General features: G+C 33.7%; 1 protein-coding gene across 2 annotated transcripts in view; it reads left to right on the top strand.

The window, feature by feature from the left end:
- LOC109539003 overlaps positions 1–18,485 on the top strand; it is a 138,203-nt gene that overhangs the window by 92,737 nt on the left and 26,981 nt on the right. Inside the window, exons 1-2 of one of the 2 annotated variants that reach the window (XM_048663772.1) lie at positions 16,919–17,060; positions 17,634–17,791. In XM_048663772.1, coding sequence (XP_048519729.1) covers positions 17,699–17,791 — 93 coding nt within the window. In that variant the 5' untranslated portion in view covers positions 16,919–17,060; positions 17,634–17,698. Of the gene's footprint in view, positions 1–16,918; positions 17,061–17,633; positions 17,792–18,485 lie in introns of those variants that run through there. The other variant, XM_048663771.1, reaches the window with a different exon arrangement.

Genomic DNA, 18,485 nt, shown 5'->3' with positions numbered 1-18,485 from the left:
TTGGATGGGCCGATTTTCAGCCCTTCCGTGTTACACCATGGTTCGGTGATGTTTAGCGCCTGCTGTATCAATGATGATACAGTGTCTCCAAACTTTCTTTGTACAACAATGGAGATATCATCCGCATATCCCAGTGCGTAGAAACCTTTCCCCTCAAGTGACAACAGGATGGCAGAAGTATTAATATAGTACTTTCTTTTCAAAAATTAAAATATCAGAATATTTTGCACCAATTTGCATTAAACCTTCATAAAATATCATATTTGTAAATTAAGCTTCATAAATTATATTAAGTAACCGAATGCTTTCAAACAAACAAACGCTGGATAACTAATAAGTCTTTCAACGCCTAATTAAGACTGAAACCTTTTCAAGTTCTTGCTAGCATAATCTTACTTTACTCGTAAGTTTAGACCGGCCTTCGAGGCATCTCCGAGGAGTTTTAATTGCAACAAGCCAGGATTATGCAAGCTAAAAGATTTACAACAAACTTTCGCGAAGAAGATGCCGCTTAATTCAGTGTAATTGTACAGGACGTTGGTATTAACGATAACCTGGGATCTATTAAATTTACATGTCAATAGGGGAATTTTGTGTTGAAGAATTGTTAATAAAACCTTATATCTCTTCTAAAAAGGATTTCAGGTTACGCACTTCGCATAGACATTTTCAGGGTTGACTGGTTTTATTTTACTTATCTTGAGCAGAAAGATACATATTAGAAATTATATTATACCTAATACCGTATATTTTAGAGCTGGAAGCAAGTGCGTGATATATTGTGACTTTCATATAAAAAGTCCAGAAAGGTGGATTTTTGATCACGCATGAAAAACAGCATAAAACTAGAAACATTTTTGTGCTTATGATTCATTATGCTTAAATAATGCAATTTTAAACTTTTTTTGATTTCTTGATTCAACATTTTCTTGATTCAGTTTTAATTTATGTTTATGTAATCTTGAGATATTTTCCAATTATGTAAGTTTTATAATTTTGTATATTTTAATAGATAAAATTATTCTGGGTTGATTTCATCACCAAATATCAAATAGGGTTTTAATGTTTTCGGTTTTCGGTTTTTTAAGTTTTCACGTAATAAACATAATCTGCTGGCACCTTTATAACTCTGCCAGAAATTTATTTTTGAATAGTCTGTTTTTTATTTGAACACTAAATTATTTATCTTCTTTCAGCATCAGGCTTTTCATTATTTCGCAGAACGTTGTTCTACAAAATCAAACCGTCTCTACTTTTCCGCATCAAAAAACACTGATGCATCACATTTTCTTTTACTTATTTTTTCGTTTATGAATCAGTCGTTTTTACTAAAACAAATATTTGTGTCTATTTTTTTAAGACAAGCTTTCGACATCTTGCAAAATGCATATTTGTTTTCTTTTCAACATAGACAACCAAGTTCAAGTTTTTATACCTCATTTGACTTTTTATTGCAAACATATTGGGTTTTCTTTCCAAATACATGTCTTCTTTTTCTCTGGTCATCTTATTATTATTATTACTTTAACAGTCTTCACTTTTAAAATTAAACTCACAAATAATAGCTGCTAATAAATGTTTAAGGCTCGAACTAATGCAATATTCATACTAACGTAGACATAGACATTCGATTTGTTTACACAAGATCGTAGATATTAAAGTGCTTAAGCAAGAGGCCTAAAATTGTCGTTTCCGAACAAATTGGACTATATGCAATTTGCATATGTTGGTCAGGGAAAGGACCTTGTTAAAAATTATATTTTATCGGACCTGATCAATAAAAATGCCTACATATAAWTATAAAAATTCTTGAAGCGACTATAGTTCTACTCGTCTACATTTTAGCCACTTTTGTTACTTAATGCGATTTGCTTTGAAGCATTTGTACTTTCGTATTTCTATTTAAGGGAGATAAATTAGCGGAAGTAGGATATAAGTGGATAAACGTCTTATTAAGGCACAATTCCATTAAATACTAAACCCCCGCTGAATTCCACCGAGGCAGTCGCATGAGTTTAGCTTAAAGTAGGATTTGTGGCTAAAAGCGTATGATCAGGAGGGCAATTATTTCAACTTCAGTCATTTGAAAATTTATATGTATAAGCTTCAGTAGATCGGTAGACATTAGTTCTTGGTTTGGAAAAATGCCAAACCGACATAGAAGAAACCTTGTTAATCTACGGCTAATCCAATTGATACTGCTGATAAATTTTTGGACTATGAATGAAAAGCTAAACGTCGAAAACAAGCTGAAGGAAGAATGTATGCATAAACTCTAAGCTCGTGAGAGTGCATCTCAGATGCTTCCCATTAAGGCTTGAATGCCTTTAAAGTTCCGAAGCAGTGCTGAAATTATCTTGTCCATTTAATTGCACTAAATAATCTGTTCTAAAGGTGGCGTCGGTTTTAAAATCCCCTGGCAGCAGGCTTTAGAGTTTCAATATAATTTTTTTTCCAAAATAAACATTTTAGCTTCAAAATTTACTTCGCAGAAAACGAGTTTTCTTTACTTGGCATGCTCCAATAACCATCACGGCAAATCTAAACATGCCTGAGAAAATGTACAGCATTTCAAGCACGTTATCATGTTGCATATATTCATATATGTAAAAAATCGTCTAGCTTATTCGCTTGAATTTTAATTTGCACTATGCAAAATCAAATAAAAAGCGAGTTGGCACAGACCTGAGGAAAACCACGGTTAGGCCAGATCTTATTCCCCGGTTCAGAACGAAAACGGTCTTTGATGTTCCCAGATTAATTTCTATGCAGAACTCATTCATTAGATACGATGCAAGTTAGAGAAGAAAATTTTGTAGATGCATCTCTTAAAGCTGCACACTTTCCTCGACATTATAAGCAATTAGCTGTTAGAAAGTAATTTTTTTGTGATTTTCCAATTTATTCAAATTAAACTGTTATTTAAATAGTAAATTCATCAAGTCAATATATTCTGCCTGCATATAGAGTTAATAAATAACACTATAGAATGTTTAAAAGCAGAACTTGTACTTTGCGGTTTTGCTTTGCGTGACACAGCTGCAAATTATATTTGCGTTTTCTGGTACTAATATTATATCACATCAATAATGAAATGTGTGTCATACCTAGACAAATTATGCACATTTTGTATATTATTTAATACATATTGAAGAGTTCAGGTTTAAAAATCAAAAACGCGGAAGCAAAGCGTCTTTAATAATTTAATACTTTCAAGATTCATCTCATATTTTTAAAAAACCTGGCAAACTAATTGGTGCTTCAAAGTTAAATTAAGAAGTAAACCTTTTCAAGCCTTTACTACAGCAATCGTACTTTTGTCCTGAGAGCTGTGGGAGCTTTGAGGGCATCTCCGGAGAGTTTTAATTGCAACAAGCCACGATTATGCAGACTGAAAGATTTAACACAAACTTTCTAAATACAGAGTGCAGGAAGTTGCTACTAATGTGGCACAAATCCAACTATGTCTATTCTAATTTACATAAAGAGATTGTATAGATTTGAGTGGATTATTCCCCCTATCTTAGAGTTGTTTTGAGTTGCCGATTGATATATGGAAATATAAACAGTAAAATGTTGCTGCTATAGAGAAAAATTCCTGGATGGCAAAATTGTTAGAGCCAAAAGAAGAACTTTATGAAAAGTATGACCTAGAATCGAATAAAAATGTATTATTTTCTTGCGCGAAAATCTGAAACGATTAAATTTATTATTCGATTCGGAAAGCAAATATTGATTAAAACTGCTCGAATCATTTTGTTGTAAAGCGGATTCGCTTTAAAAATGTTATAATTTTTATTTTTATTTGAATATTTATTTCCTTGAAAAATGGAAGATTCAGCTGACAAAAATTGGTTTTTGGATTGGGTAATACTTCACAATGTACTACGTACTATTGCTCACAAATTTTCAATTAAAATTCGTTTTTTTCTGCCGAAATTGAGTTTGCTCAAGATGTTCAATCTGCCATGTAGTCGCAATTTCTTAATCTGAATTCTATCTGCGCAAGCTGCTCAAATATTCAAAACTGATTGACATAGATGTGATTTATAATGTACATGTGATGAGCATATCGTCCATTTGACACCTGAGCCCTCAAGATGAAGAAGGAAATTATTATTAGAACTTAATAAATTTAATAGAATAGTCCGTTTTGATGCTAACAAAAACTAGATAATTAGTTAATCGACGATCGACCTAATTACGACTCAAACCTCTTCAATTTTTACTGGAATAACCAGTGCTCTGTACGTAAGTTTCACGCGCTTTGGAAGCACCCCAAAGAGTTTTAATTGCAACAACCCAGGATTATGCAGACTAAAAGATTTAGAGCCAACTTTCTGGGAAATAACGCCGCTTTATTTACATATTTAAAATAGTACAAGAGTTTCTATTACTGATTTTGCTTCTCTTAGAAGGCAGTATACATTTAGGTGGTTTATGTTGGGTCCTGATACAGGGCGACCCACGAATATGAGCTGTAATTCGAATCTCAAAAAATGCGGAAACAAAAACTCCTGAATTTTGAAGCTAAAGCAGACTTGCTTTATAGATCTCAAATATTATGAAAAAGTGGCAATTCCAGCTTAAATAAAACGGCCTGCGTGATGCCACAAATAAATTAAGTTTTCCGAAAGACCGATAAATCTGAACACTTTTTATGTATTAAGTTTTATACACATCTCTAACGACTTTGGACATATTCGCATTTTATTATATCAAATCTCAGATGCACTCCTGAACTGAAATGACAAAATGTTGTATAACTACCGAGTAATAAATAAAGCCTAAATTACTTAGGCAATTATGAATCCGGTTTAACAGAGTCTTACCGAAAATGTCCCATTTCATATACAAGATTTTAGAAAAACTCATAGTTTTCAAATTTTAACTATCACTTTTCTCGCAGAAGCGCGTTTCCCTTGAAACTAAAGCATTGCTTTCCATTAACTTACTTCTGTCTGAAACGAACCGTAGTTTAAGAGATTGGAAAATCGGGCAATCATTTAATATAATTTTTCCAGAATAATAGCAGAAACAAATTAAAATTACGGCTTTTAACACCACATGATTCGAAGAATTTCTACTTTCCGATAGGTCATACTTGGACCAATAGCCACAATTTTACGTGAAGTATGTTCAGTTTCTACATTTTTCATTCTTAATGAATCCCCTCCTATATATTTGATTTTGTCAAAGTTTTCTCTATATCTGGCTGTTACACATTTAAGATTTAACGTAAATGTTACGATATTTGAACTTAGTTAAGTGTGTAAACTTTGCTCTAGCAGTTATATGTTTGCTGACCTAAGAAACCGCTCCCGCTTTAATAATATAAAGCGGCTCATTAGAAAGTTCGCTTCTGCTGGATTATTCTTAATGAATATCCAAGGATATACGTTCGAGGTTTGAGACGATTTTTTCGTACTATATTTTTTGTCTACTAATTGAGCTATATTTGAGCTATTTGCTGTGGTATTGTAATTGAAAATCAAAATCAATTCCTGGGCTTCAGTCATTTATTGTCTATTTATCAATTAAAAAACGTTTCGGTGTTTTCCACCATCATCAGTTTCTATGTATAGCGTTGTTGCTACTTTAAGCCTTGGCATATATTTTCTTCTTCAAAATATATGCCAAGGAATCTATATAAATAAAAAAAAATAATATAAATATAAATATAAAAATCCGTATAGAAAAGTATAAAGAAAGAAGTAGTAGAAAAGAAGTATAAATTCTATCAGGTTCAGAGTTGTAAATGAGACCTCTACGAGTTATTTGTGCTCCATATTTAAACCGTCGTACTTTACGTATTCAAAATATATCAGACCTTATTTTGAGTAATTTTGTCTCCTTGTTTGTCACTTATCCCGCAGGACATCGGCATTGCATGTTTCAAGCAGCATTTTGTATTCTATAATCGTACACGTGTACCTTTGGGCCATCTTTACCTTTCTTAATAATCGACAACTCAACATGGTGGAAGTTTTTCTTTGGTAACATTCAACATCAAGGGTTCAAAAGTCACACAAACTAAGATATTTTCTTGCGAACCGGAATACAGGATAATCGGCGAAAATTCGACTGAACGAAAAATAAAAGTCTAAAGTTCCAAATAATTAAAAACTTGAATATGAAACAAAACATCAACTAAATTAAAGACCGCAGTAGACTAACGTTGCAAATATCCTTGTGCAAATAAAAAGAAGTCACGCTTCACAATGTATGTTCTATCTGTAAATGTTGGGTCTGCAGGAAGCAATACGAACCAATTTCCACCCAATGCAATTCGAGTGTCTTCAACCCTGATTAATTAAGTTGTTTTTCAGGTAGGTTATTTAGCATTATGTAAAAACCGCCCGTCCGATTTTAAGCGGCCTTGCGGATCTCGTTTTGTATTGCAGTCAAGAAAGTACTTTTGTTTTGTCGTATGTATGGCGTGATTGCTTTTTCGCTGTTTATGTAAATAGCTCACCTTTTCAAGTTGGCACAACTCAATATTTTCTACAAGTCTTCCCGAGTAATTCTCCTGGCCTGTTATTAGATTTATTTCGTCCGCAATAATCTTTATCAGGGGTTTTCAAGAGGTGCTCAGCAGTGTTATACCCCGATGGTTCGATGGGTTTGTTTTGCCCCCTTCCTTCAAAATGGGTACCGTATCCTGCTTTTTAATTCTTCTAATATGTTCCCATATTTTAATGTGACATTAAACAATTTATTGTACCCTTCTGTTATGACCTGTCCTCCGTTTCTTAATAGTTTGTTTGTTATTTTATCTTGATTTCGGGTCTGCCTATTTTTAACCTTGCCCGTTGTCTCTCTTACTTGCTCATGGCTGATTTGTCTTTCATCTTCGAAGTGGTTGGTGCGTTGCCTTCTTGTGGCTCTTCTGTGTCCATATCTAATTTTTTTAAAGATTTTGCTCACTTTTCTTCTGTGATAGTTCTTATCTGGGTTGTTTCATTTGTTTCTCATTTCATTCCCCTTAGTAATTTCAATATACATTTTTGCCTACTTCCATTTTATTGCTAAACATTTGCCAGCCTTGTATTGGAGAATCCTTGTATTGTAAATATACATTTGCTTTTCCTTTATTATTGTTTCAACTTCTGTAGTAAACCAAGGTTTATTGTTTGGTTTGTAATAATTAACCTCAGCAATAAATATTAACTATTCAAAGGGACGCGGTTGAAACTGTGTGAGATTTGTCTATATTTATAGGCTTTTGGAGCCCGATTTGCGTTTGGAGCATTAGCGTTTTGATTTATGGCAAACAGATACGGAAAAAGACGAATTAGAGGCAGTAAGACGCAGGTGGATAAACGTCTTATTATATACAAATCCCATTAAATGGAAAACTCCGGCTGGATTCCAGCTAGGCAGTCACATCGGTTTAGTTAAAAGTGGGATTTAGCCAGAAAACCGTACGAGGAGGAGGATTACTTTGACTTCAGTTATTCGGAAATTTTATTTTCTATTTATGCTCCAATAGGATCATAAAAACAGGCACTATCTTGCAAAAATGCAACAGATATGCAGTGCGTTCTTCAAAATGCAAAAAGTTCTTCTTTATAACAAGTTCTAGAATCTAAAATTCGATAACTAGATGTAAAGTTTTTCGTCGGGTACGCGTTTCGTCAAAAATTATGCATTTTTCTTCAGAGCACCTTAATTTTTAACAATATCGAAAATTCTTGCTTATAATGATCCACTTTAATGGAAAAGTTGTTCGATTTTTGAAAATGTGTAGACCTCCTCGGTCTCCAGCTTTGACGCAACTCGATGTTTGTCTTGTGGTGTTACCTAAAGCCAAAAGTGTATCTTCAAAAGCTATTTACTGATGTTGCTTATTTGGAAAGAATCAATACAGAATTAGTTCAAAGAATTACTCCTACTTTATGTTAAATTTGTAATTTAATAAATTAAATTGAAACAGCTAATAATTTTTGATAAATTGATAACAATAAAATTAATTATTACGGTATTATTCATTTAAATACTGCGCTTAAATGTTACAAGTAATTAAGTAAAAGGTTATCAAGCGTTGACTAACACTCAGGTATTAGTGTTTATTGTTAATTATTTTGTTTTGTGAGAATTTTCTTATTGGTTCCTGAACGAAACAAAAAAGTCATCATGTTTGAAATAAATTAAAGGATTAGTGTTCAGTATAGGAAAAAAAATTAGAAGAAATTTAGTGAACAGAAATTTTAATGTGTATGTTTCTAGATATAATCAATTTTTGTAATAACAATTTTCGATATTGTCAAAATTAAAGGTTTTCCTTCAGCAAAATTGAGAATTTGTTGACAAACTGCGTATAGTACTGAAAAATTTAATATCTGATTTTTGTACTTTAGTTTTAAACATGCAGAACAATGAAGAATAAAGTTTATGCGTAAAATTAATCATGAAAACGTTTTTCATTTGTTGTCAACTTGACTAGACACACTGGATATGTGAGATTAAAATTTTTTAACAGAAGCAGAAAAACATTGAAACTTTTTAGGAAACCTGTGAAAAGATATCAAAAACGAGGTTTTCTTTCTAACTACTACATCATCACTTAGGACTTAAAAGAGTATTCTTACCAAGAGAGTAACTACCCAAGCTCTATGTACACTCAATCGATTTTTGACCCATTTGCGTCTGATAATATGGCCCGCTTCCTATTTAATGAAACAACAACGTGCAATTGTCCATGCTCAATCTGTTCGAACGTGTTGAAGGGCATATTCAAATATTTGAAGTGAACCAGTTCAATTAAGGTGGCTTTCAGTGAAACAGAGGTCAACTATTGAATTACCGGGCTCCATTCCGAACCTGCTGCCATATTAATCAGTTTGTTGCGATTGAACAAACACCCCATTCGGTGGTAAATTGAAGGTGACTGTTTGGACTAGTTTAATGTATCTAATGGGTATAGTTCGTGCTGGTGAATAAATTAGTCCCCAAATTATGTCACTGTTGACTTGCTAACGTACCATTTGTGAGGAGGAAAGATTGAGAATGTTATTTGGCTTAACCGGAGCACTAGCTGCATTCTAATCATAGGCCACAGAATATTAGCGCAAAACGGATAAATATGATATAATAGGAACTTCGGAAATGTTCAGGAAAAATTATATGAGATAATGTATGTAAAAATTATCGGACCCGACGACTTTAGTGTGGAACGGAAATGTTTTCTCATCATCAGATTCTTCCGGTGTTAGCCTGCATCGGCTAGGCCCAGGTTAAACCAACCATAAAGTTTTAATTGATAAAGACGTATGTTGACTCTTCAAATTAGGGCTTTTTAAAAGTCCTTTTGTAAAATTTGATACTTCGAAGCAGCGGCTGAATCGAATGTGAAAAATGTTATAAGTTGACTCTCTGACAATGAAGTAAGTTTGTTTCAAATATTTGTCGAAACTTCTAGAATACTTCGAGGAATATCTGGCGGCATTGATGAACAATGCGTTCTCGCAAAACTTCCAAAGTTCCGGGAGCAGTGGAGGACAGTTTTGACTTAAGAACGGAGTTAACCTAATGATTCAGTTACTTGTATATGTGGTCTTTTTCCGTTTCTTAGTTGCGGCTGCTTCAAAGAAGCAACTTTTTGTACTCCATAAAGTTGTTAAAAATTATTTAACTTGATGTACACTACCTCAAACTGTTTAAAATTTAAGGTCGGTTCATCCCCGAGCCGAGGGAGTGAAGTCGTTGGCCGCAAATAAGTGATAGAAAACTTTTTCCTCTTTTTTTGCATAACTTTAGTATCAACCGCGAAAACAGCTCTGTTTGGTTTCATTTGTCCGATCCTGTATTCTGCCTCTAGCTTTTTGCATGCCATTTTCGAATTGCACAACACTAAAGAAAAGTAAATATACTTGCCCATTGTGTCTGAGATGTGTTTCAGATTTCACTTCAATATAATACTAATTTAAAGTTTTCCAACTTTATAGAAAAACGCCTTTGGCATCTCAAATTCTACTAAACCGCAATCTATGAAGCGTTGTTAAGCTCTATTCTCCCCAACTATATATGAAATCAGCGTTTGTTGTGTTAGGTTATTTATGAAATAATGTGTAGTGACAATACCTCTCTATATTATCTGTTTTGGAAAGGTATAGTTTTGGGAAGGTAAAATTAAGCGGAAATCACAAACTCACAGGAATTCGATTAAGCGCTGTTAAATAAGCTTAGTTACTGTTTAGTCTGCGTGTATGTATTAAATTTTGAATAAATTGTTTGTTAAGGTGAAAATGTCGCCAAAATTCAAGAGTCAAGGTCTTGTTGCTGGTGCAGAACGCAAATCTAGCGAATTACTCAAAAAATCATAATAATGCCAGCTCTCGGTTTCTTTAAATCGGGACCTCCGCATTTTTTGTCTTATTTGGATCTTGGATTTAGCCGATGAATTACTATTTTTAAAGGTATCAAAGACATTTAAAAGTTTTCCAGAAAACTATTTGTTGCTATATTTGCTTACTACTTGATTTCTTTTTACTTACTACCAATTGCACTTAGGAGGCTTCGTATTTTCCAATATTCATTAATTCAATCGTATTTCTGCACTGATGGAGCACTTTCTGGATATCGTAATGATTTGTCGGAAACATCTGATTTACCAAGCTTTGATGCTGGATTAGTTAGTGGATAATCGTAAAAGTGTGATACTACTTTATTTACGTCGTATTATATTGCAAATAGTTTCTAAGTCCCATGCCTACATTTAAATAGAAGGACAAACATCTTCTATGAAGATTCTAAACATATACAAATTCTTAAGCTTCTGCTTCCGCTTTTTCTATTGACTACCAATCCTTTTGCTAGTTGTCTACCTTGTTCGGGCTTGTAGGGATTTAGCTTTCTGCCCAACTTTTCGGTGATCTTTTTCTTCTCGGTTTCCAACTTTTGCATATTTCTGTCGGCCTGTGATCATTAATTTGTTCCACTTGTTTGTTTCATTTAATTATGTTGGTTTATTTATTTTCTTTCCAATTTTGTCTGTGTTTCAGCGTAATTTCTGATAATTATATTAATCCTCATTAACCCTCATTTCTAGCGTTCTCATTTTATGATTTGTTCTTCGCGTATCGGCAAGGTTTGGCTGCCCACGATCGACCTGTTGTTGTATATATTTTTACGTTGCGTTTCCAACGTGTCCGAATACATAAAACTTCTTTCTTTTGCTCTTACTCTAATGTACAAAACTTCTGCCGCACTCCCGTCAAGTCACAATACTTATTATGTATTTTTTCGCCATAAAGAACGTGAAGAAACTATTTTTCTAGCAACCTTGAAATTTCTGAAAAATGTATCTGCTTCTTTTTACGACCAAGCATTGCTTGCAGGGATACTAAATGTATTTTCCCACAATTTAGTACTGCTTAGATTAAGAAGATTTAGTACTGAGAAACAGCTAAAGATAAAGTTATAAAAGCTGAAACATATTCAAACCTTTCAGATCCCGAAAATAAATGTCAATAGGTAAATTTTATTTCCTAAATATGTATTAATTTCCAGGGCACACAAAGGTTCTTGTTAATTTCTCATTAAATTAAATTCCACTATTATGCATATATTATGCATATGAAACTAAGCGTTTGAATAAGTTTATTTCAAAAATGCCTCGGCCCGTGATTTTCAGCAAGCGTACAAAACTTTTGCAAAAAGCACAGATTACCATAACTTTAAATTCGAAAGTGGAAAATTGAAGATGCAATAATACTGAGCAAAAAAATGTCTATTCATCTTTTGAGGCTCTGAAAATGTTGCAGGTGTCCCAAAACTTGAAATCTGATCTGTAGGTTTCCAAGGGAAAATAATTCAAAACACATTTCGGAGCCCCACCTTGGAGGTCTTTTACTGGCCTATTTGTCACTTATCGTTTATCGATATAGCTCCATGTGAACTCAAAATATGACAACCTCTTTTTAGAAATACCTTGCATAATTATTTGCATATTTTAAATCAACGCAAGCTTAATTGTAAAACACTTTTATGTTGTTAATAACATTTTTATTAACTAAGAAAGATTTTATAACTAGAAAACGTAATTTACGACAACAGAAATTTTGAACATTTATGCAATAAAGCTGATGATAAAATCCAGACGTATAAAAAGAGCGAGATACTTGAATTCAATTCTACTCATGACTAATAAAAAATTCCGATAATAGACAATTCGTCCTCGATGCAGTCTGCCAACCATTATTACTGAAATCCTTATACCAGAACTTCTCCCATAAAATCCGTTTGTAAGTTCCAGTTTCACATGGCCGTTATTTAGAATTCCGAGTTTAATCTGCTTTAAAGGAACGATAAAAACGTAGTGGAGAAAATGTGTGATAAACGGCGCTATTTATACCGGGGGAACAAACAAAATCGACGCTAATTATTTGAAATTTTCTCGGCTTTTCGTGGAGCCATAAATTCCGTGCCATAAAGCTGCAGATAAAGTTTAGTGCAGCCTTTCTTAGGGCATTCTGCCGACTTGTTGTTGGACTTAAGCCAACAGCTTAGACCATCTTAAAATAGCTCCTTTAGATAACGTTTTGGGCACTTGCAGCTGAAAACCTGTAGATCTCGGAAAAACCTTCAAGATATTTTTAGTTGCAAATTTATTTTGAGTTTAAATTCAGTTTTGAATTTACTTTTGAGGGAAGCAATTTAACAATTTTCGCACGCGTGTTCCCGTTTATAACTAGCTTAATCCCATGGGTCGCATATGAGAAGTGACGAATTTCCATTTAGTTTAGTATTACGTAGCTTAACAATTCAATGTGCCACTCTATCGAGCATGAAAACTCCCGTAGTAGAAGCGTTTCAATTTACGGCACCTATTCTAACTCCAGCGAGAAAATTAATTAAAACCTAAATCCCTTGACCAACTGCTGATGGTGATTACACTGTTAGACTGCCATACAAACTTGGACTTTCTCTATTAAGTTCCAGGATTAAGTTTGCCATGCCATAAAATAGAATTGCATGAGATATTGCGTGGTGCAGTTATGAAAAGATCTCCTCGCCCAGGACATTCGTTGCTGTTAAGAATGATAATGTAGGGCGTATGAAGTGTGTTTTCCCGTTATGATTATAGCTTTTCATTTAAAACCACCAAGTCGTTGAGATTCAAAATTGGTTTATAATTTTATGCTGCGCTGCTTAATGATAATAATAATAATTATTATAATAGTAATTTCTCTTTGTTTCAAATCACCTAACAATTAAGTACATCCATGAAATTAAATGGCGTCTTACATTCCCCGTGGTTAAATTATAACTTAACATAAAATTACAACCCTTTACAAAAATCCTTCAGACAATATGGTTCTAGAAATCAAAGTATGATTCCATCACTTCAGTTGTTGCTCAAAAATTGAGCTAAAAGCACCGTTAACATTTTTTTTTTGTCTGCAAAAATTACTTTCAACTACAATGCTTTTACGAAAATATAACGATTTTTATTTAGAAACTAGTAAGCTTTTCTTGAAAAAAATAGCATTACTACATAGTTTAAAAAAAATTTAAAAACTGTAATAAAAGACGTGAGGAAATTCTGTCTTTTTTAAAGACAAAAATTTTTGAGGCGAAATACCCAAAAAGAAGTTTGTAAAAATGAATCCGCCTCAACAATATAGAACTTAATTACTACATAGCATTCATAAAAAATCCTCACTTAACAAAAAAGTTTCAAGCGTCCGGTAAAGCTTCACCAAATGCTTATTAACCTTACGCAATTGAATAACTAAAGAAACTTGTCATAATATTGATGCATTCCTGTGAAGAAGTTTCTGACGATACATTTTTTCATGAAACAGAAAATTCACGCTTTTCACCACACGGATTTCTTCTAGTTTATTCTACCTGAGAGCGTTTCGCCACCCAATACCTACATCAATAGCAAGTTTGCGTGCTTTACCGACACTTAAAATAAATTGAAATAGTATCCGAGGCAATAGAGCCACTTTATTTCGCTGCATTATTAAATGGGCGACTTTGGCTCACAGTAAAGATCCCATTGCATGCCGTTTGCAATTTTCTGACGATCTACACTTTTGTTCAGACATCTTATCTCGGCTAGATTAACGAACTTTGAAGATTCAGGGATTTAATAACGCAGCACGCAATTGAAAAGATCGTTATTGGCTATTCAGTGAAAAAAGTGCGTGTTCTAAACAGCTTGGTTCCGTATGTTGGATCCTTCCAAGTTTGTAGTCGTTCACAGTGATTTAGTAAGAAAGGTGAAATAAAATGTCGAAAATGTGAATATATATATATATATATATGAAAATGTCGTTTCTCGGTTTTAAAGGAATTTCTCATAAGTGAATATGTCATCTTGCTTGATCGTGAAAAAGTACCTATTAACTCGGCCAGAATACATCAGCACAAGTGGAAATACGAAGTGGAGTAAGGCAGGAATGCATTCTGTCCTCCTATTATTTAATATCTGCTCTCAATATATGTTCAGAGAAGCCTTGGACAGAGTGGACATTAAAGTAATTGGAATTCACTTCTATAATTTAAGATGTGCAGAGCGGACGACACACTACTGGTTGCTGATGGAATAAACTACAAATACTCAATAACAGAACATCCGTAACATTTCGTAATTATGTAAGAAATACGGACTAAACTTAATGCTTCGAACACCAAATTATTGGTTGTCAGCTGAACAGCAATACCATCAATGCAAATCAGAGCATTCGAGAAGGAACAGAAGAAGGCTAACAACACCTCATTCTGGACAGCAATATCAATGACAACTGGCACATGATCAAAGAAATAAAGATCCAAATTGAAAAAGCCAGAACCGCCTTCCTAGAACTAAAAATAATTATCTGGAACAAAGAAATCGCTTTTAAACAAAAAACCAGATTAACACGCTGCTACTTATTCTCTACATTGCTATATGTAGTGGAGAGTTGGGCGCTCACCGACACACCATTAAAGAATTTAAGGCTTTCGAAATGTGAGTCTATAGAAGGATTCTCCGACTAAGCTGGATGGACGACCGAATAAGAAATAAGTTGGTCCTGCATGGAATCGAAAAGAGCACAGGGATCATTAAAACAATGAAAAGAGGAAAACTCGTACCATTCGGTCACGCAGAAAAAAATAACCTCCCGCATTTCTTGATGCAGATTAAGATTGCCGGAAGTAAAGGACAAAGAAGAACATTTTGTCTCGGAAATCTCCTAGACTGGTATAGAAAAACATCTGGTGAACTGTTCCGAGCTGCGGTACACAGACTGATTATGGCCAATATGATTGCCAGCGTTCGATGATCGGACATGGTTAGGCAAGAAGAAGAGATAAATGTAAAAAGTGTAATTTTAAGGCAGCCCTACGAATTTTTTTTAAGGCACCCAAGCCTCAGTGTCTTAAGTGAGGATGAGAGGAACAACTGAACGTTCTACTTTCTTTAGAAGAAAATGCATGTACCCTTCTTTCGCAATTTGCAGCCAGTTTGCACATGCGAAATTTGGTTGTACACCGAATAGTTCGGAAGCATAAATTTCATCCCCACAAAGTTGATGTGGAAGAGTTATTTGAATATAATTTCGATAAGCACAATAAGTTATGCGAAAACATATGCAACCTAGAAATAATTTAGCAAAAACGTTATTTTTCCCATAAAGCTACGTTCTCTTTGAATGGTTAGGTGAACCGACAAAATTCTCGATATTGGGCAACAGAAAATCCGCATTGGATGATGGAGGTTCTAAACGGAAAAATGAATGTGCTGTGCGGAATGGTGCGCAAATTATAATTTTGAAGACGGAGAATTTGTAAAAAAAAAACGTTTATTGAGTATAAAATAAGACTGGTTACTACAAAGTTAGAAATAAGAATGAAAATAAAAGCTAATAAATCTTTACAAGTTAACTCTTAATTATCTAATGTCGATTAAGGTATCCTAATAATTTGTTGACATTCTGGGCAAAGGTTCCTCGTATAGCCAGGGTTGTATTGGGCCTATAATTCGCAGAGAGTAATGGGGCAACTTTTCTTTGAAAGTCTAACTGGACAAGTAGATCTATAATTTCTTCAGTTTGATTTAATTGCAGCATTGGCGTATTTACGTGCAAAACCCTTGGAGCTAGACTTTACTGATGAAGAACTGAATTTTCTTGGTCCCCTAGTGGAGAGCACGCAGTTTCGCCACTGTTTTCGATAGCGAAAGAATAACTTTTACTCATTACAATGACAATTTACCTTTCCTCCAATTATTTAATTAAATTTTCCTCAATCCGTGTGGAAAGTAATAACTTTTGCCACGCACGCAGACGGCTTGACTTTGTCACTAACTGTTTCGACGACATTTTCAAACGGTTTTTTTCAAAACTTTATACTTGTGCCGGCTAATTTCCACCGAGGATTAAGAAAAATGATATGCGGTACGCGAGACAAAAGTCGAAGTTCCGCCACTGCTTGAATTTGTGCGTCATGCACTTTTATTTTTTCCACTCAACTAATTTTTTTAATACAGATTTTTTAAAATGCAGATTCAGGTTCTACATTGAATTCGAAGTATTTTTTGTATAACATACTATGTGAATTAATTCAATGGTTTTGGAGATAACGACATTTGAATCTGGGAACGCAACAAAAGTAAACTTTATTATTATTTTTTAAAATAAAATAAACTATTCAATTTGAGAACAGAACAAAACAAAAACAAAAAAGAGAACATTGGTGTTAATATTCCTTCAACATTATATCATTTATTAATATTATTATTAAGTAAAAGAATAATCATGGAGTTTACTTTTGTTGCGTTACGATGTTTTAAACGCCGGTATGTCACATAGTGCCTTAAATAAAAAATACTTAGAATACAATGTATTACCTGATTCTGCATTAAACAGTAGGCTATTCCATTTAAAAAAAAGAATATTGACTGTCAATTTCATTTTGAGCTACCCTGTGTACTTCAAACGGCATCAAAACCCAAAAAACTCACCAGTGCAAAATACAATGATCTACTTTTGGATAAACCGAAGAATAAATAATGATAAAGTAAAAGTGCAATAAAGTGCATTTTAAAGTTAAGCATCACGTCACAGGTAAAGCATCTTCAATATAAATAGTTTCTGGTTGAAAGTGCGCGAATTTTCCCGTTTCCATTTTCGCTTTATTCCCTGAGACAAAATCTGAAAATAAAAAACGTGGATTTTATATCCCATAGAGTGTAGCGATAATATTGCGTATAATCTAATGTTCAAATTCTCCCTTTATTGTAAAGCAGAATATTCTGAAAGCCATTATTAAGTTATTTTCATACTTTCATGAGTCAATTTATCTGCTCAGCGCACTTCCACGCTCTCTTCACGTTTTTAACTCTGATCCCATGTATCGTTGCCTTTATACGTTGTCGGAATATTTTGAATAAAGAGGCGCTCTTAAAGTCTGGAATTATTTTGAACATTAGGGGTATTCTATTTATATTTTAACACAGTCTTAAGAAGTTGCTTTGTTTATATAGTCGGATTTAAAGTTTTCTTTACGTTAAATCGACATTATTTACCATTTCCCTTATTTAAAGCGGACTGTATAATCCTGGGTTCTGATATTCTCTTTTCTCAGGTCTATCGACAAAAACGGGACAAGATAAACTACAATTTTCTTTTTGTTCTCAGTTCCATTGGCAATATTAAGTAACGACATCTCAGAAAGCTCCGAAGAAGACGAAAATTCCCCGCTAATGGAAGACGACATAACAACCAGAGGACTTGGCCGTCTCAGTTCAGCAGCTACTTGTCTTGTGGCAGGAGTTGAATACACGCATGGACAGCAGGTACTATTTTCTTTAGAATTAAGAAAGTCTAAATCCCGATCAATTCAGTGCTAACAATACTGATTAATCTTCTAAAACGGCCTCAAGCTTTCCTTTGAATTTTCACGGTCGATAGCTTAATAAAATCGGCGCGCCAGTCATTTCCTGCTTTTTGATTTTGCCAACTGGAAAATCGTTATCGGCACTATTAATTTTAATTAAAAGGAAATTTTCTCAGCACCAGGTTCATAGTTGGTAGGCAATTGATTAATGGCTCTTTTTGCTACACTCGATGTGTTTTTGCTTCAATAAAAAAGCCATAATTATGCTGAAAAGGTTTTAATTACGGAAAGGTGCAAAGCATTTGCCATTTCAGTGGCAGAAATTTGTAATTTATTCTGAATTGTTGTTTGATTTTTGAAGAACACCAACTTAGGAGGATTGAACGACGCGAAACTAATTGGGCGTGCAAGTAAAATTGTGTATTGAGCAAACTCATCCATTGCTTTATATGTGTAAACGTTAAATATGAAAATAGCAACAATATAAATTTTAACATTGTACATACTTTCCTGACTGTGTTTCAATTCCAAATCAAAATTAATTCCTGGGTTGCAGTCATTTATTGTCTCTATTTATCAATTAAAATACGTTTTGGTGTATTTTTCCACCATCATCAGTTTTTCTAAAATAACAGATAGTTAAAAAAAAATTT

The sequence above is a fragment of the Dendroctonus ponderosae genome, unplaced genomic scaffold (genome assembly GCF_020466585.1).
Source record: "Dendroctonus ponderosae isolate FM_Combo_2020 unplaced genomic scaffold, Dpon_F_20191213v2 Dpon_F_20191213_2, whole genome shotgun sequence".
Lineage (NCBI taxonomy): Eukaryota > Metazoa > Arthropoda > Insecta > Coleoptera > Curculionidae > Dendroctonus > Dendroctonus ponderosae.
This window is presented reverse-complemented; position numbering and strand designations above follow the sequence as displayed.